The sequence below is a fragment of the Maylandia zebra genome, linkage group LG19, assembly GCF_041146795.1.
Source record: "Maylandia zebra isolate NMK-2024a linkage group LG19, Mzebra_GT3a, whole genome shotgun sequence".
NCBI classification, from domain to species: Eukaryota; Metazoa; Chordata; class Actinopteri; order Cichliformes; family Cichlidae; genus Maylandia; species Maylandia zebra.
In genome coordinates, this window is record NC_135185.1 from 6,579,478 (window position 1) to 6,597,050 (window position 17,573).

Here is a 17,573-nt window from a genome sequence, read left to right on the forward strand (position 1 = left end):
AATTAAAAAAAAAAAAAAATCCAGCAAAGACCTGACACGGGGCTAGAGACTCTTCAGTTGATGAATAAGTGGACTGAAAATCAGTGGCAACAGGTCTTAAGGTGTGGTGAGTCGAAATCTGAAATTTTTGGTTCTAATCAGCCGCTTGTGAAAATTAACAGAAATGTGAAAGCAGAAAAGTATCATCAGACTTTAATCCACCATTTAAAACAATCTAGAAAGCATCTGATTGGCAGCACTTTCATTTTTCAGCAGGACAATAATCCTAAACGCTGCCAATTCAGTAAAAGCATACCCGGACAGAAAACCCCCATCAGTCATTGACTGGCCTTTCCCAAACCCCAGACCAGAACATTACTGAAGCAGTGTGAGATCATCTTGGCAGAGAACAGAAGAAACAACAGCCAACATCCAAAGACGAGAGTTGAATGTCCTTGAAGAAGCCCGGAGAACTATTCCTGAACACCAAAGAAATGACAGGAAAGCTGCCTTTTCTTGCAAAATATATTAAGAAATGATGGGGTGGCTAAAGACTTTTGCACAGGACTGTAAAACAGATGAGTAGAAATTAATAGCAGTGACTATTAAAGTGAAAATACAAGTTCCTAAACAGATAAAACAAAAGAGACAGTCACACACAACTATAAACATATACATTTAAGAATTGCACATGCAGAACATAGATGTCAATGACTTTATTCTAAGTGAAAATAAAAAAAATAATACAGTTATCAGACCTCAGCATATCATCAATGCCTCTCTCAGAGAGTTTTCATCCATACTAGTTCACGTGAAGAATTTGAAGATTTTAAACTTTCCTGAATTCCAGAGGTACTTATGCAACTAATGCATCCCAAAACATCTGTTTCATATCAACAATGGGAAACCTGTGTTAGCAGCAAAAAAGGGGGGAAAAAGGCTTTACTTTTTCCATTAACACTAAGAAAAAAACATCCAAGTCGGCTTCATTTAGCCAAGGAAATGAAAAATGAAAGCAAACTCTTCTTTAAAGCAGCCAAAGAAACAGTATCTGCTCGTGATGAGCCTGTGGCCAGCACCAAGCGCTAAGCACGCCAGCACAGGCACGCACTTCCCATTATTCCTCTCTTTAACGGTAGCGATCACGTGACTTCATGGAAATCAAGTCTTCCAAAGGATTTCCCCCAGTCACAGAGGGCGCTACATTAACTTCATCTTTACGTCTTACAAAAACTGATCTTGCAGATGCATAAAACATCGTTTAAAGCTTAAATAGGCTTAAAAAAAAGAAAAAAGAAAAACAGTTACACATTCTGATAAGGAGGAATTCTAACTTAACACAAAACTAAGACACAGCTGTACATTTAGAAGCTCACATACAGAGTATTTATTTCAACAAATACAAAGAATGCATGATCCAGATAACTGTAAACAATTTCTAGATGCAAGTGAAAATCTCAATTCAAAATTCCTGAAGCTTTCCTTTAAACACCAGTAGTGTCTGATCAGTATATACAGTATATATACTGGAAACTGCATTTTGTGGCGTTTAAGTAGCAGAAAGCGTCACTATATTATTATAAAAGAATCACAAATCAGATAAGCTGTCACCGTCCCATCCTCCCACAGAGAGGGAGCTCAGACATTCACTCAGAGAATCATTTGGTCCTCCCTGCTCTTCTTCCTCATCCGACAGTCTGATCCTGGCTCCTGGCGAAAAATGAAATGTTTAACTCTACAGAAGAAAGTGAATATTTATAAGATAGTTGATAATATTCTTGGTAACTGGCATACTCTCACTGGCTGCCTTATTATGTTGATTCTCTGTGGCAAAGATTCAACAAAGTGCAGGAAACATTGCTCAGAAGCTTTGGTTCATGTTGCTAAACATCCATGATGTAAATCTCCCATCTCACTACAAAAATTGCTCTACTTGACTGAGATCTGGTGACTGTGGAGGCCGTTTGAGTAGAGTGAACTCATCTTCATGTTCAAGAAACCAGTTTGACATGATTTATAACATGATACCCTATCATGGAGATGTAGCGCTCATAAAGGGTCAGACATGCACAACACCCAGGTAGGCTGTGGCATTTACACAATGCTTGGCTAGTACTAAAGACCAAAAGTGTGCCAAGAAAAACATGAAAAAATGATATCCTCGCACTAGCATCTACCTGTACTGTTGATCCAAGGCAGAATGGAGCCATGCTTTCATGTTGAATACTCCAAAATCTGTCAGTCTTCTATTGTCCAATTTTGGTGAGCCATCAGTTTCCCGTTCTTAGCTACAGGAGTGTCACCCAGTCTGCTGCTGTAGCCCATGTGCCTCAAAGTTTGATGTGTTGTATATTTAGAGATGCTCTTCTGCATATCTGGATTGAAATAAGCTGATTTGTGAGTTACTGTTGCCTTCCTATCAGCTTAAATCGGTCTGGCCATTCTCCTCTGACATTAACAAGGCATTTTCATTTTGCCTCTCACTGAAGACTTTCGTTTTCAAACGTTCTCTGTAAAGCCTAGAGATGCCTGTGTGGGAAAATCCCAGTAGATCAGCCATTTCTGAAATACCAGCCTATCTGTCACCAACAACTATGCCATGTTCAAAGTTACAAAAGTATCCTTCCTTCCTCATTCTGAGCCTCAGTGTGAACTTCAGCAGGTTATTTAACCATGTGCCTTAATGCAGTGACTTGGCACCGTTTGCGTGTTTATGCGTGCATATTCCCATGTATTTGTGTTTATGAGCAGTTGAACAGGTGTAATTAAACTAAAATATAACATTTTTGAAGAAAGTTCCAAATAATTCCAAATGTTTTGCTGACTTGCTCCTCGGACTTTTCCTTCTCTGTGTTTGTGACCATGTGCACTTCTTAGCCTTTCTATGTGTTGATGCAGATGCATTAAAGGACCTGCAATTTCAAATATGTTACATTAAAAGTTTTGACTTCTCTTTCTTTTTAAAAAACATTTTCAATGTTCTCATTTTGAATAAAGTCTTCTTAAGTTCTCTGTATTGTAAGATCTTAACCTTACAATATGAAGCACTTTGATGCAACTGCTGTTGTGATTTTGCACCATATAAATAAAACTGAATTGAATTGAGAATTCTTTATCATTAAATAATATTATTTATGTTTTTTAAATTAATAGTTTTTTCTTTTTTTGTTTTCCCTTTCTCAGTGTTTTTCTCTCTTTGCTTTCCTTAGTCGGTACTTTCCAACCCAAGGGGAATTTTCTTTTTTTTCTTCTCCACACTGTTGCCAGTTGTTTGCTTGGGATTCTCGAGTTCCTATCTATAATGTATTGGGAACTTTACAGTATAAATTACCATGAAATGATGGTTCTTATATTTTACATTTTAAAAAATATAAAGATGAGCTAAATATTGTGGCAAAAAGTTTTCATTTTAACTCTTTGCAAGTCTGAAAAGTAAACATGGAAATGAGCTGCTCGTTAAGTGCTTTCAAAATCTCCATACGTGACAACTATAATTATCTACATGTGCAGACTAGTTCAGATGCGTAAGGCGTAAGGGTGTTAGAAGGACATATTAAAAAGGGAAATAAGGTGGGATAAAATAAAGCGATGATCCTTAGGATATTTAAAATATTGTAACTTCAGCTATCACTTGATAGCTCACGTCTCACCTGGCTTCTCTGTTCTTTGGGACGGTTTTCTAGAATGTTTTGCACTGGTCTTGCTCTTGTTTTTTGACCCTGAAGAAACTTCCGATTGTGTTTTTGATAGATGATCCTCTCTGTCATTCTCAGGTGAGGCCACAGAAGCCTCAAAAAGTATGTCTCTTTTGTGGTTGTAGTCTATGACTACACAAAGACAAAACAAATATACAAAACAAACCACAGTGTGAAAGCCGTTACTCAGCCGTTGCTCAATGACTCACTGTAAAGGACTGTAACAGGATAAGTCAGATGCTTATCAGTGAAAGTGGTTTACAAACAGTTTAGAAAAACAGAGAGATAGCACACAACAACAAGTTACATCTGAATTGTATTTATTTTATTTTGTTTTGGTTCTTCTCACCTGCTCGTATACACCTGTACTGCACGTTCATGTAGTGCTGGGTGACGAGGCGCCGGACATGCTCAGTGCTATAGGAAGCTGCAATGCTGTACAGATACTTCCTCTGAGCTGGTGTTAGTGCTGCATGCTAAGAGGCAGGCAGAGATCACTTTTCACTGGGATCCACACCGAACATATGAATCCACACGTGCAAACACATTTAGGTGTGGATGTTACAGAAGTTACAGAAGAAACAGAAATGTATGCTTTTGCCAGTGCTTCTAAAGTCCTCTGACTATGATGAGGGCACATTATTTGCTGATGATAGTGGACAAAAATGGTCTATAGCCCATACGATCAACAGTTTACCTTCAGAAATGAGGCTGTAGTCACACTTGTGGGGATTTGTATAGCTGTTAGGCGTTGATCAGCTGGTCTGCTGATTTTCAAACCGCTGTTGATGTTTCCAGCACTATTTTGAAATTCTGTTAGTAAATAGAAAACAGACATTTGGAAAAACTTGCATTTGAGGCTAATTGACATTTTTACTTAGAGGCAGGATGTGAGGAACTATGGAGCTTCAGGTGAAACAGAGAGACTGAATAAATCAAGCAGGAAATAATGCACAGGTACTGACCCGCCCCTCTGTGACTGTGACAAAAGGCAACGTTACCACAAAGAGATGCAAAATAGCTACAAAGATACTCAAAGCGACTCCACATTGACCAATAGGAGATGCAAAATAATCGTGTCTGTAATTTCAAAAATGAAAATTTAAAACGGAAGACAAAAAGATGACAATTTTTATGCCATATTGACTTATTTAACTAATGTAACACTGGTTAACTAATGGATGTTGGGTTCGGTTCTTCAGATGATTTCCTGTTGGATTTTGTGCCATGAAGGACTCTCAAATAAAAGATTTTAAAAGCTAAAAATCCACTCAAAGACTTCTGGAGTTTTCTGGAATTCTTGCACACAAATTTGACCCATTTTGATGTTTGACAGCTGTAAAAATGACATAAATCTTCTTTTTTTAACCTGAAATTTGATGACTTTTCCTTAAGTGACCCAAAATACATTTACTATAAGATTATAAAGTGGTTTATAGTAAAGAGAAACCTCATTAATTCTTATTAATTAAGCATTCTTCATCCATGTATTAATGTCAGGTATTTATACATTCTAAATAGATCTGTAGTTCAAAATTTGATATGAACATTAATTAAGGGAAATTTTTGCAGTAGGTCAAATTGACCAGGGTCATATTAGGTCATCTGGAATATAGTCTATATAGTCTGCAAGAACCCAGAGATTTGCACATGGGCTCAGTTACACTGTCAAACCAAAAGGACTTCTAATTAAAAATCAGCACAAGTGAGCTTTCTTCCTGTTACCTATCAGGCCTGACCCCGGTCAGATTCAGGTGTGGGATTTCACCTGGTTTCCACTTGTCCTCAATAACAAAAACCTTCCTCTCAAGTTTCAGTGCAGACAAGATGTAAGATGTTTGGTTTATTTAACCATGGAAGTAGCACATGCATATCTGAAATCTAACCCAAGGAAAAAGACTGAAATAGACACGATACAATGGATTCAATATGCAGAAGGGTTCAGTAGAGTGGCGTCACCGTGTGAGTTTCTTCATAAATCTGCTCATTTTTTTTTACTTTACTGCTCACGTGTTCATTTTTAATGATATGCAAAAATGTACACATACCCATTTTCACTGATGCATCAAAATAAACCTGCAACAGAAATGTATGAGTTATATTAACATAAAAATAAAATAAATGCAATAAAGATGGCATGTTCACTTTGGCATGGATTAAATTTCAAACATTACTTTACCTTGGCATAGCCTCATTATGATTGATCCCATGCAACACCTGGTTTTCTGCAGATTTCACTTGCTTTTTCAGTATGAAACGGCACACAAAGCCAAATAGTCCGTGCACAAGCAGCAGCAGCCAGTTTACCTTACCTTTAACACATATCGTCCACGCTGAGGCCAGTCTACATAATTAAAGAAAAGAGGCGGTCTGATCTAAGGACTTTGAACAGTGGGCGTGTCCTTTCAAAGATGTTGCAATTATAAACTGAAAGAAAGATATGTTTAAATTAATATTGGTAACGTTAACTTAAAGATGTCCTGTAATGCTCAACATGGACAAAGAGTACACTGAGATCCTTGGAAAAAAGCAGCCGCGTTGGGCTGTGGTTATTATATTGTTTTACGCATGCACTACTCTAGTGGCTACTGGAGGCTTGCTCTAAAAGCAAATCAGTCCCTGTGACTCACTCCCATGGTACTCTCATGGCCTCCCCCCTTTGTATGTCTATGTTTAATGATTTCTTTGTTTGTTCATTTGTCCTGTTTTTGCAGTTTTCTTTCCTGGAAAGATCCAACATTTTTAAACAATCATAATTCTTTTGAAAAATAAAATATTCTGCATACATTTGAAGCTATCAGACTCTGAGAGGGCCATAAATAAGGTGAGCTCTTGTCCCCACAGCGAAGCTTTGTACAGTATTTTCGGTACTTTCATGTAACTATTGGAGCTCTTTTATCTCTTGACGACTCAGCTCCTAGTTAGATATTTGTGTAAACAAATTTCAAGTTGTAAAAATACACCTCATACTCCAGAGAGTCAGTGGGTGTTAAATTGTATTTTCAGTCCATGCAATAATCTTTTACCCAAACAATCAGATTGATTCTATTAAAGCATGCATCAAATAAAAATGCAGACTACTTGTGACTGTTTTACCATTTACCTTTCAAGTTTGCCGGCAGTGAGGGGATTATCCAGATCGTCTGCTTGCTGTTGTGCACGCCCATGTAGGGATAATCCCCGCCATGTTCATAACAGCTTTCTCTCCATAAAATATTTGTAATGGAAATTTCCTCAAGGTTTGCAGAATTAGACACGCCGACTGTAATTAGTTGAGGTAAACGGTTTGCAGCAAGCAGCATCAACAACTGCAGGAAAATTTAAAAATTTGAATGCAGGCAGTTTCATTGGCTCACAGAGGCAACTGTAAAGTGTGATGGCGTAACAGAAAGACTGAGCACCATCAATTGGGTGACTGAAAAATAAATAAAGGGAGCTAATATTTTACAAGATTATTTGCACATTATAGAGTAAGCTAAAGAAAATTCAGCCTCGTGTCCAATGTAGATACAGAGTAAACACATTAAATATCCTCCTGGACAAGGAGGGCTGCCATAAAGAAAGTAAATAATGTATGGTATGTATAAAGTAAATAAAATACCTTTTAAAATACCTATATTCATGCAAGACTGATATGATTAACTATAACTACTGCTTCTCTATAAATTGAATTCCTTTATTGATTCATAATTAAGCCCTTTCAAAGCAATTTTTAGCGAATATTAAAAATAACACTGATCATCTCGTTAACAGGCATTGTTCTTTTGGAAACCATTCCTGTGGATGTTCCTTTGACTCACAACAACTAGTTAAAACTGTTGTATTTGTTGTACTGTTGGGAGACGGTTTTCCTGGGGAAATTCCACTCCCAAGTCCACTCCTAGTCTCTCTCTCACACACCTCTCATCCAGTTGCTGACTTTCAATTCATCATCAAAATGAGATACAGCACTGAGGAGTTGTACTTTGTTGCAAACAATGGCAGTGACAACAGTAATTTTTTAATATAGCGCATTTCATTACACTTAACATAAAACCTAAAAACCTATGTAGGTCTACTATGCCTCAAGGCAATGGAATCAACAAAAGGCACACAGTGATTAAATATCAGCCTGTGAGAATAAAGAGGTTCTGAGTTTGCTTTTGAATGTAGACACGGCTCTGTTTGACCTCACGTCAGCAGACAGCTCGTTCCAAAGGACAGGAGCACAGTAACTGAAAGCACCAATGCACTAATTCTGGTTTAAAAGAGCTGCATTTGTATTAAAGATAGGTAAAGAGTAACAAAGAACACATCCTCAAGGATCCACTGTTCGAATTTTGATTTCTGCAGATCTAAAACTACTGAAATACAAACACATCTATCCTCATTGTGATAAAAATCAGTTAAGAACCTGATCTGTTAAATCAACTAAATCATGAAACCTTTGAATGCTGAGAAAATAAAGATCTGAGACAGGGCTACAGTTACCACTTAACAATTGATTTAAGTTTTTATTTTATTTTGAAATTGAACAGTGACATGTCTTCGTTGCACTTTCGTGTATCTCGTTGACATTACATGTACATTATCTTCTACCTGTATGTTACATGTACATGTATGTATATTTCATCTAAGTGTACATTATGTCTATGTTATGTCTACATTACAGGTGCACTTACCTTGTTGACGTTACATGTAAATTCCGTGTACGTACGTATGTATGTATGTATGTATTTCGTGTACGTTGTTCGGCTTAAAAGTGAGGAAGTGTCCCGGGATGACCCGGTGTGGGAAGAAGCTATTGGTGCACCGTTTTCATGCTGATGTTAATGCCAGACGCACTAAGCAATTTATCTGTAGCTTTGTGTGGACTGCCATTTGCTGTGGTTCCCAAAAACTTCCACGTTTGCAATAATATCACCCACAGAAATTTCACAAACTCACTTGTTGTAATGGTGACACATTATAGAACGCACTCAAATTCACTGAGCTCTATAGTCTTTCACAAATATTTGTAAAAGCAGATTGCAAGCCAGGTGATTTTATACAGTTTTAGGGCCAAAAACACCTGAATTCAAAGAGGTGTGACCCAGTACTTTTGTACATATAGTGTACCTGTTGCCATATTTTGTCAGCTACTTTACAGATTAAAAATGTCTGTTATGTTCAACATAAATCAGTACTGCAGTTTTACTTTACTTTGCATGCCTACACATACACACATTTCTTTTTTTTCTTTTCACTCTGACTCATTACATTGGCATTGATAGTTATTTATAGACAAAGTCCTAAGGGCAGAGCCAAAGAATGTCTCCAACTCACTTTCCTGCTGTTGCTTTTTTAAGGTTACTACATAATTGTAGGTTGCATATGTAATAAGTACACACAGTATTCTTTGACTGATTCTTAATGAACAGATTTCATGTAGTTTTCATGTGTGCAAGTTAAAGTGGGACTCGTTTTACACTGTAGTACAACGACTCATTCAGCAATGTGTAACCACAGTGTTCACACTTTAACCCCCCAAAGCGATATATTATTTAAATGTTAGGATGTTTTCACAAATTTCACAAAAGTTAGGACAACAGGCTTTCTTCGGCGAGTTGTAGGTATTATTGTTGTTATTATTATTACACATTGCATCATTGCTGTTAGGATGATGTCAAATGATGCAGAAACGAAAGCATTTTGTACAGTCGCAGTGATGCTACGGGAAAATCCCTTCGACTGCTTTATAAGCTCCACACCACACAGCGCTGCCAGGAGTGCATTACTGAAACGTGACACTGCATGTGTTCAAGCATCGTCTTTGCTAAAAGAGCGAGCAGTTAAAAGTCGATATGAAGAAGATTTTCAGCAGAAAGAAGAAGATTCGGATGAGTGAGGGCAAGAAACCCTTAATAGAAAATAACAACAACATACAAGACGGTAAGAGCGCTTTACTATTATTACTGTGGGAATCCTTCATCTGTATAGTTTATATGTAGCAAGGAATAATAACTGGAATCATCCACGGACTGGCTATTTTATATTTGTTTGAAATAATTGCTATTTATTGATTGATTGTTACTGATAGGCCATTAACTCAGAAATAAAAACTAGTTTAACACACGAGCAGCACAAGCTGTTGCTGAAGCGGCAACAAAGTAACGTTGCAATATTTGCATATCAGCGCAGCTTAGCCTCAGGTATGCAGGGTATTCCCAAACAAACCAGAACAAATATGTCCCAACATGCATTCCCAAGTTAATATCGATAAGTGTAGAGGCTTCCTACTTATATAATCAAGTGCACACTTAAATTTCATCATAAGTGCTGGTTTTACTTCCTCCTATCCGAAAACAAAGCGAATTTTATGTTTGAATATGATTAAGTGAAAAAACATGCACTGTAGCCAGAAACTAGCCACAAACTACAAGTGGAATGTCAAGATTAAAGGAAGTAGACAATAAGACTCATAACCAATGGCATCAGGTGACTAGCACCAATGTTAACCCTCTCAAGGCAGGCGTTGCCGATTTGCAACAGTTAAAAACTAACAACCTGATTACCCCACATACATATTTTATGAGTTTTTTTTACTCAGAAGTACCACTGCAGGACTTGGTTGTGCATTAGCAACAAAAAACTTAATTTGAGCCTGAGAGGGTTAAAACTGACACCTATTTGTCCTTCTCAAAGGGACCAACTCAGTGGTAGACACTGTTGTCTTGATGGAAAAAAAAAAATCACCTGAGCTCAAATGGAAAGAGCATCAGGAGTAAGGATGAGCTTGATAAATTGCTTAGTCTCTGGCATTTCATTCATTCACAATTACATCACCCAGGCTTTTAGAAGCTGGCAAACTCTGACAGGCTCATTGTCACATATCTTGGCCGAGTCACAGCAAGAATTTTACATCGCCCCTTTTTATCAGAAAAAAAAAAAATATATATAACCCCTTCATTTGGCTTGGATCAAGTCAAAACATGAAACAAATGTAGAGTTCACATGTTTGTTTGTTCTTTCTGGCTCTTTCATAGGACATGACTGTGCAGGTCATGAGTATGAGAACCCTTTGGCCCAGAACTCCTTTAACTCTGCAGAGGAGCAATCCATGCAGAGACAACAAAGCAGCTCACTTATGGATCTCATTCAGTGTCTTGGGGTGTCCTCTGAAAGCCTTTACAACCTCATAGAGGCTAATTTGGGACAACAGAGTGTCATTGCTTGGTCCAACCCTCAGACATTCAATATCCTGAACAAAATGCTCCAGGAGATCAAATCTGTCAAGCAATGCCTGCAACTGATGGACTGGGTCCAACATAAATATCTGAGGTATTTATGTGCCGGCTTACTTTTTTTGTTTAACTAGCCACATCAGCTCAGTGCTGTTGTGTGCATTTGTACCTTTAAATATAGATTTGGTGAAGATCAAACCAATGACGCACTTGGATGTTAAGCTGGTTGTTGGGCGTGTCTTCCAGCCCAGATGCCAGAATATGCAAATGAGCATTTTGAATGGTCAGTAAGACCTAAGTAACTATATAACAACCAATCTAGTCACCATTCACATACATCTATGAAAACTAGCGTTCAAATTTATAGTTAAGCACAAAAGGTAAGAAAAAATATGAACTATGATCATCACGTCTAGAGCTCTCGGATTAATTCAGTGTGTTATTTCTGTTTTATGTGTTCAAAATTTAAGCATAAATACAGAGATTTGCTATAAAATCCTGGCATATAGCAAACTGGTTCAGTCTGCTTTTATTCATTGTTATTCACAATATCTTCAACCTGTTATTTCAAAAACAGGGAATTAAAATGTTAAAGCAGGTTTCATCATATCAATAGGGAATTAGGATTGAAAGCATTTGTCTCTTGTCTGAATGTTAGCTGTTAACACATGCTGGTGCTCACTTCTGATGTGGGTATTTTCTGGTACTTTCCAAGCAGGGAGTCTGACCAAAAGCTGTTCTGTGAATGGAAAGACAAGGCAAAGGAGAAGCTGCTTCAAAGTGTGCAGGTAAGAATACCAATATAACTTATCATACATTTTATGAGCCAGACAATCTTTGGTGACACACACACACACACACACACACACACACACACACACACACACACACACACACACACACACACACACACACACACACACACACACACACACACACACAGATATCATTCAAGGTTGTTTTCTACACAGCCTCTGTGTAGTTAGGTGTGTCTTTACAAATACTATCAGGTATATTCAATATAAGCATCAGCATTAAGCATAATTAACCATCAGCAAAATCACAAATAAATTATGATTTTGTGTTTTTCCAAGTCTTGTTCAAAAACATGTATAATCATGTGTTGGTGACACATTTCTAATGCTTCACATTCCTGACACTATTATGCCAAGGTCAAAGCTAGATCATGTCTACAGACACAAAATCAAAACCTTTTCACTACACAAATCACATTTCTCATTTAACATATTGACCCAACTTGTATTTTGAGTTATGTTTGATTAAAAATAATGATGATTAGCAAACGCACACAAACTCTGTTTCCGGATGTTTAGCCTTTTCTCAGATGTAGTGAGAGGTAAGCCAGTGGGACTTCAGTCTCTATCTGTCCCACCTCTCTCAACACTTCTCACGCAGAGGTTGTTATTGTGTGCCAGTGTAAACCACAGCTGTGGGACCAAGTTATTTCCTGGAAGTGTAACACTTTCCCCACAATCCCTTTGGTGGCAGTGTTGCTCTTTGGTTTGAAAGGTGTGATCAACCTCAGGCCTTAACCAGATCAAAGAACAGATGCATAGAAGTAGTTGAGAAAAAAAAAAGCCACAATCTCAGCCCCTGTTCACAAGTAGACTGGCTCATGATCGCCATATAAATGAACTGGAAATGAAAATGTTTCTAAACGCAGTATTTGCATTACTTCATTGAGTCTTCTTTGAATATGAGTTAGTAAGCAAAGTGGTTTATACATTTTAAGTATCTGTAGGAGTCATGCAGGTACTAAAAGTGCTCAAAGTTGACTTGACTTTCTGAAACTTCAGCCCAATCAGATGTCACAAGAAGAAAAGGAACAGAAACACTGTTACAATCATCTGTAAGAAAAACAGGCCAGACAGTAATCTGATATCAACAGCCTGCTGGGAGAAAGTGTCACTCAGTAAGTCTGTCAGATCCCTCAATGACACATTTAAATGAAAGCAACAACGTCCATCCTCTCAGCAGTACAAATGTACAAAATAGAAACCAAACTACTCTGAACCAAAATGGCCACTAGAGTTAACCTCAACTGACATGAGCAAAATTGGCCTCAGGGCTCACTTCATTAAAAATATGCAAAGTTACATTTCTAATTTGGGACATGGAGTTTCCCCGGTAGAATCTCAGATTGTATGCCTGATAGAAAGTAAGCTTACAGTCTACTTCTGTGTCGTTTTTGTCCACAGAAAGAGATCAGAGAGTCCCTGGACAAAATCCTGCAGAATGAGACCGGTATAGCTCCAAACTGCATAGAAGAAGATTATGTTAAACTTTATGTGGACACTATCCAGGTAAGAAAAATGCTCTTCAGCAGGAGCGTCAGATGAGTTTTATATCATAGGTCACATACAGGGCACTTTTTGTCAGTCTAATGAAGTTTATGCATTTAGTCCATGAGTTTGCTGAAAATACAATGTTAACAGTATGTCTCAGTTTTTCTGCATGACAGAGAAATGCTGTTGTAGTAAATGACAGGAATGCTAAAAGTTTTCTGTGAAATTATAGAAAATGTTCTGGTAGATCATTGCAAAGAAAGTTTATTTGAAATTTCTGTTGTAAATAGTGAAAAACTGTTAGTGACCTATCATATCATTTGTCCCTCTTGAAGTGTATTAATGCCGTACCCAGAGAAGCACAAAAACTCCTTCCAGAACTGCACGATGAAGTGCAAGAAATTTGTTTCCAAGAGTTTCGAACATTTGTCAAGAGGTGAGTCTTTATCTTTTCTTCAGAAATAGGTGATTCATCACGTCTGAGATTTTGAGATTTGATGAAACTCATGTTTTTTTTTTCACTGTGTATTCTCTTTGGTTTGTAGGTACAGTGAAGAGCAGTATGTCGATCTTAAAAAATGGGCACAAACTGACAACCCAGAAACAATACACTTCCTCAAAACACTGAAAACATGTAAGGAACTCAGGTGAGTGGTTTCTGTGTTTCTGTGGCAAATGTTAATTCAGTTTCTTTGAGCCCTATAATTGAATCAAAATACTTATTCACCACTGGATATCTACTTGAAGGCTTAACATGCTGTAGAACATGATGATCAAAGCTGATGCCTGTTTTATAAATATTTTATGCTGTTTCTTTCAGGAAGTATGCTCAGACGATTGGTACGGGAGTCACACCTTCTCTTGTCAAAGAAACTGTGGAAACACTGGAGAACCTGGAGCAGTCTACTTTAACATTCCTGATGGAAATTATAACTGTTATTGCAGAGGTATCTATCCATCCTAACCACAGATTAAAAAATATATATATAGGTAAATATATTTTCTTCTATTAATACGACATTTTCTGTCCGGCAGAACCACTTTAAAGATTTCTTCAGATCGGGCAGCAACTTGAACCACTTTGTTTACAGTGTTTACAGTCACTTCCCCACACTGCCCTATGTTATGGATGAGAAAAAAGTAAGAAAATTCCCAGATGTCAAATATACACAAATTTACCTGTAGTTGTTTTTTTAAACCGATTCAGTCAAACTGCATTCATGTTGTCTTTATGTGTCTCAGGAGGTGGTGGATGAGGCCTATAAGATCATCGCCCGCACTTATGTCGAACATCTTATAACAAACAAGCAGAGAACCCTGAAGGGCCGATGGGCTCCTAATATTGGTGAACAAATACATGAAGATGCAAACCATCTTCACAAGAGCATTTCACTCTTGGTGAGATCAACAAGTTGCAAACAGTCTGCTTATTGTTATGTGAATGACGTTTTACCAAAAGAGCAACTGGAAAAAAATCTTAACCTTGACATGAATTCCTGTCATACTTTTTTGTGATTTATCAGGCTCCCGGTGTCCACGAGTGGCGCAAGATGATGCTGGGCATCCAAGAGGTGTTGGACTGCACATCCATTGATGCACTGAAGATAATAATGGCACGTCTACAGCAGGACTATTTCAGAAAGAGGTAAAATGATCTCTTACCTGTATCAATACAAACATGTTTACACACCTTCTCAGTAAAGGCCTCAGCCTCTCGCTGATAGGAAAGAGGGTGCTGCATCGATAGCCTCCTTCTGACTGCTCTGACCAGCAGATTTCTGTAGTTTCCTTCAGAGACACAGACTTATTTTCAAACTGTAGTGCAATTTGACACATGCTGGAAATGTAAGTCAAAGTACGCTTCTTCCATGTTATGAGCAAACTATGGGCAACCACAGCAATCTGCTTGCAACCAAAGCAATTGCAAGGACAGGAAGCAACATCCCTGACCAACTGGTTGTGAAACCCATTTTCACCAAGAGACCATGGGATCACTAAGAGCCCTAAGGATTTTTCTTGATATGACTATTTCACTGCTGTAAAACAAATGTAAATATAACTATAGATCATAATTAGGAGCTTCCATAGATAACCTATTTGATCGAGCAGTCAACAGTCTCATTGCTACACTCCCCTTGAAAATGCACACAAATTTGTGCTTCATTCAGTCGTTTTTAGTAACGTCTTACCAGCTTGCACGTGTAAAACACACTTCCCCAGCAGAGCAGCTATATTCTCAATTCGTCAAACATCCCTCATGTCTATTTTCTGGATGCAAACACTTGGCACAAAACAGTTGTGCGCAGTTTAGCTCATCCTTCCAGGAGACAGTGTGCAAAGAGGTCATCAAGGAAAACATCTTTTCTAGATGCCTTATTTTATACTTTTAATCTTGTAAATATTGTTCTTCGCTGTATAAAAGAAAAGAAAAACTCTTTTAAATGAATAGACCTGTCTAACAGAATAATTTATGTGTTACTAACTCTGTGGGGTTTCTTCTTTGACTACAGTGAGGACTTCAAGTTCCTGAACAAGTTGCTGAAGTGGAAGGGTCTTTCTAATGGCGATGTCAACGAGGTGCTGGACGCTCTTCCCGGCAGTGAATCCAGACCTATTTGCAGGTCCTGTTTCTCCTGCCTTACCTGCTGGTGACGGCTTAGTTGGGCAACACGGGATGAAGCGCAACAAAAAGATCAATGCTGATTGTTACATGTTTGTTTATGAAACATAAAAAAGACAGCAGGTGGAGTTTGGCTGCGGGAGCATTATAAGCTGTGCAATTTCAAATGGCACAAAAAAGTTTTGGTGAAAGAGCTTTTTAGTGACATTTAGTAGCAGCAAAATGTGTGTTTTTTACTCTTACTCTGTATTACAGTAAACAACAGTAATGGTTGTTTATGTACTTGAATTTGCTTTGTTTACTGAAGTTAGTGAAAGAAATGTTTAGATCATGTTTTTAAAAAATATTTTAATATTTATTACATTTTATTTATGAAGGTACAAACATACATTTCTACAGAGTGAGGCGATTTAAAAGCCCACCTATTATTCCGTTATCTACACTGAGACTGCTCCTGCCTTGTTAATAAACATGCAAAACCTCATTGTCTGATAATGAAGCACAAGCTCCTGGGATTATTTCTACTGCCTAGCAAGCTGTAATATTACAAATTCCATTAAAAATTCTCAAAAAAGGCGACAAATGCTCACACACAGGTCCCGTTTAATGACCCGAAGTAGCAGATGAGTCAGATGAGCATGAGCTGCCTGTGTAAGTCATCACTGCCCCCTGATGGGGACTCACTTCCCCAGCCTGAACTGCAATTTTTGCCACTTCAGCTTTGGCCTCATTTTTCTGCTGTTGACAACTACTTACAACACACACACACACACTTCCTAAACTGCTAATTTTGAACAAGAAAAACAAGGAATAATTAAAAATAGATATGATGTGTAAAAATATAACACAGGCTGAATGCAACACAGTTGCTACAGTCCAGGCTGTGAAGTAAAGTTACCACAAAGCTGTAAGAGTGTGCATGTGCAGGTTAATGGAACAGTGAAGGCATAACTGCAGCTGTGTTATTCCCTTAAACGAACGTGTTGCTTAGATGTAATCTTTGGGCATCTAGAAAAATTGTAGCTTTCTTTCAGTTGTAACCTTTGACCCTGGCTTCTCTGACAGACAGGATGGAAAAACAATATGCCAGGAAATACTGAGTCTGTTGCTAGAAAGCCATGATCCATAGAGTAAGCAGTCAGCAGACTAGCTGATAGGTTCCTGTAGCGTCTCAAATGTGGCTTATACTGTTTCCAGGACATGGGAATGTATGGTTTTGATGCAGTTTCTTTGTTCTATTTCTGTTGAAGAAACCTGACTTTTGTTGTCCTTAGTAATTCTGAATTTTCTTTGAACTGTGTACTGTTCTTCAGATTATGTGCCTTCTACACAAAATCTCAACGTTCTGAAATTGCTTTAATCTTTACCTGCTACTTTGCGTGAACCTCCTACATCAGCTCTGGTTTATGGTTTTTCGTTTTAAGCCTCTCTGTTCAATGACTTTTCTTCGTGAAAGAAATGATTCTGTACATTCCCACGATCGTTCTGTTGCTAAAGACTGACTGTGATGAATAAACTTCAATTTAAAAACAAATGGCAGTATAGTCTTTGCGCCACCAGCAAACACCACTAGATGGAGACCAACATCACCATAGTAAAATGAGACTTGCTGGTCCCATGTTCTAGTTTTCATAGGGAGAAAAATCTGACGAATCTTTAGACAAAACAAACAGTAAGTTTATTATGTTTTGCAACACTATGGATATTTCTCTTCTTCAGCTATAAACCCAGCCCTTTAAAGCCATGTGTATACTGTCCATGCAGGCATACA

At 37.8% G+C, this 17,573-nt stretch overlaps 2 protein-coding genes across 4 annotated transcripts; one reads left to right on the plus strand and one right to left on the minus strand.

The window, feature by feature from the left end:
• Positions 1 to 196: 196 nt before the first annotated feature.
• fam216a (family with sequence similarity 216 member A) lies at positions 197 to 6,077 on the minus strand. 2 transcript variants are annotated; one of them, XM_023152342.3, is made up of 6 exons: positions 5,854 to 6,077; positions 5,723 to 5,750; positions 4,372 to 4,487; positions 4,024 to 4,150; positions 3,630 to 3,800; positions 197 to 1,689 (listed from the first exon to the last, which is right to left on the minus strand). In XM_023152342.3, exons 2-6 carry the CDS (start codon positions 5,724 to 5,726, stop codon positions 1,568 to 1,570), a joined length of 540 nt encoding a protein of 179 aa, XP_023008110.2. In that variant the 5' UTR covers positions 5,727 to 5,750; positions 5,854 to 6,077; the 3' UTR covers positions 197 to 1,567. The 2 variants fall into 2 exon arrangements, with proteins under 2 accessions (XP_023008110.2, XP_004554791.2); XM_004554734.5 differs by having other exon boundaries at positions 3,630 to 3,806.
• Positions 6,078 to 9,409: 3,332 nt separating this feature from the next.
• Positions 9,410 to 17,329, plus strand: si:dkey-196h17.9 (uncharacterized). Of its 2 annotated transcripts, none has more exons than XM_024806295.2 (11): positions 9,410 to 9,584; positions 10,679 to 10,973; positions 11,592 to 11,664; positions 13,096 to 13,200; positions 13,518 to 13,618; positions 13,728 to 13,829; positions 14,003 to 14,129; positions 14,218 to 14,322; positions 14,425 to 14,580; positions 14,706 to 14,827; positions 15,693 to 17,329. In XM_024806295.2, the coding sequence occupies exons 1-11, from the start codon at positions 9,497 to 9,499 to the stop codon at positions 15,832 to 15,834; spliced, it is 1,416 nt and encodes a 471-aa protein (XP_024662063.1). In that variant the 5' UTR covers positions 9,410 to 9,496; the 3' UTR covers positions 15,835 to 17,329. The 2 variants fall into 2 exon arrangements, with proteins under 2 accessions (XP_024662063.1, XP_004554883.2); XM_004554826.4 differs by having other exon boundaries at positions 11,595 to 11,664.
• The last annotated feature ends 244 nt before the right edge of the window (positions 17,330 to 17,573 follow it).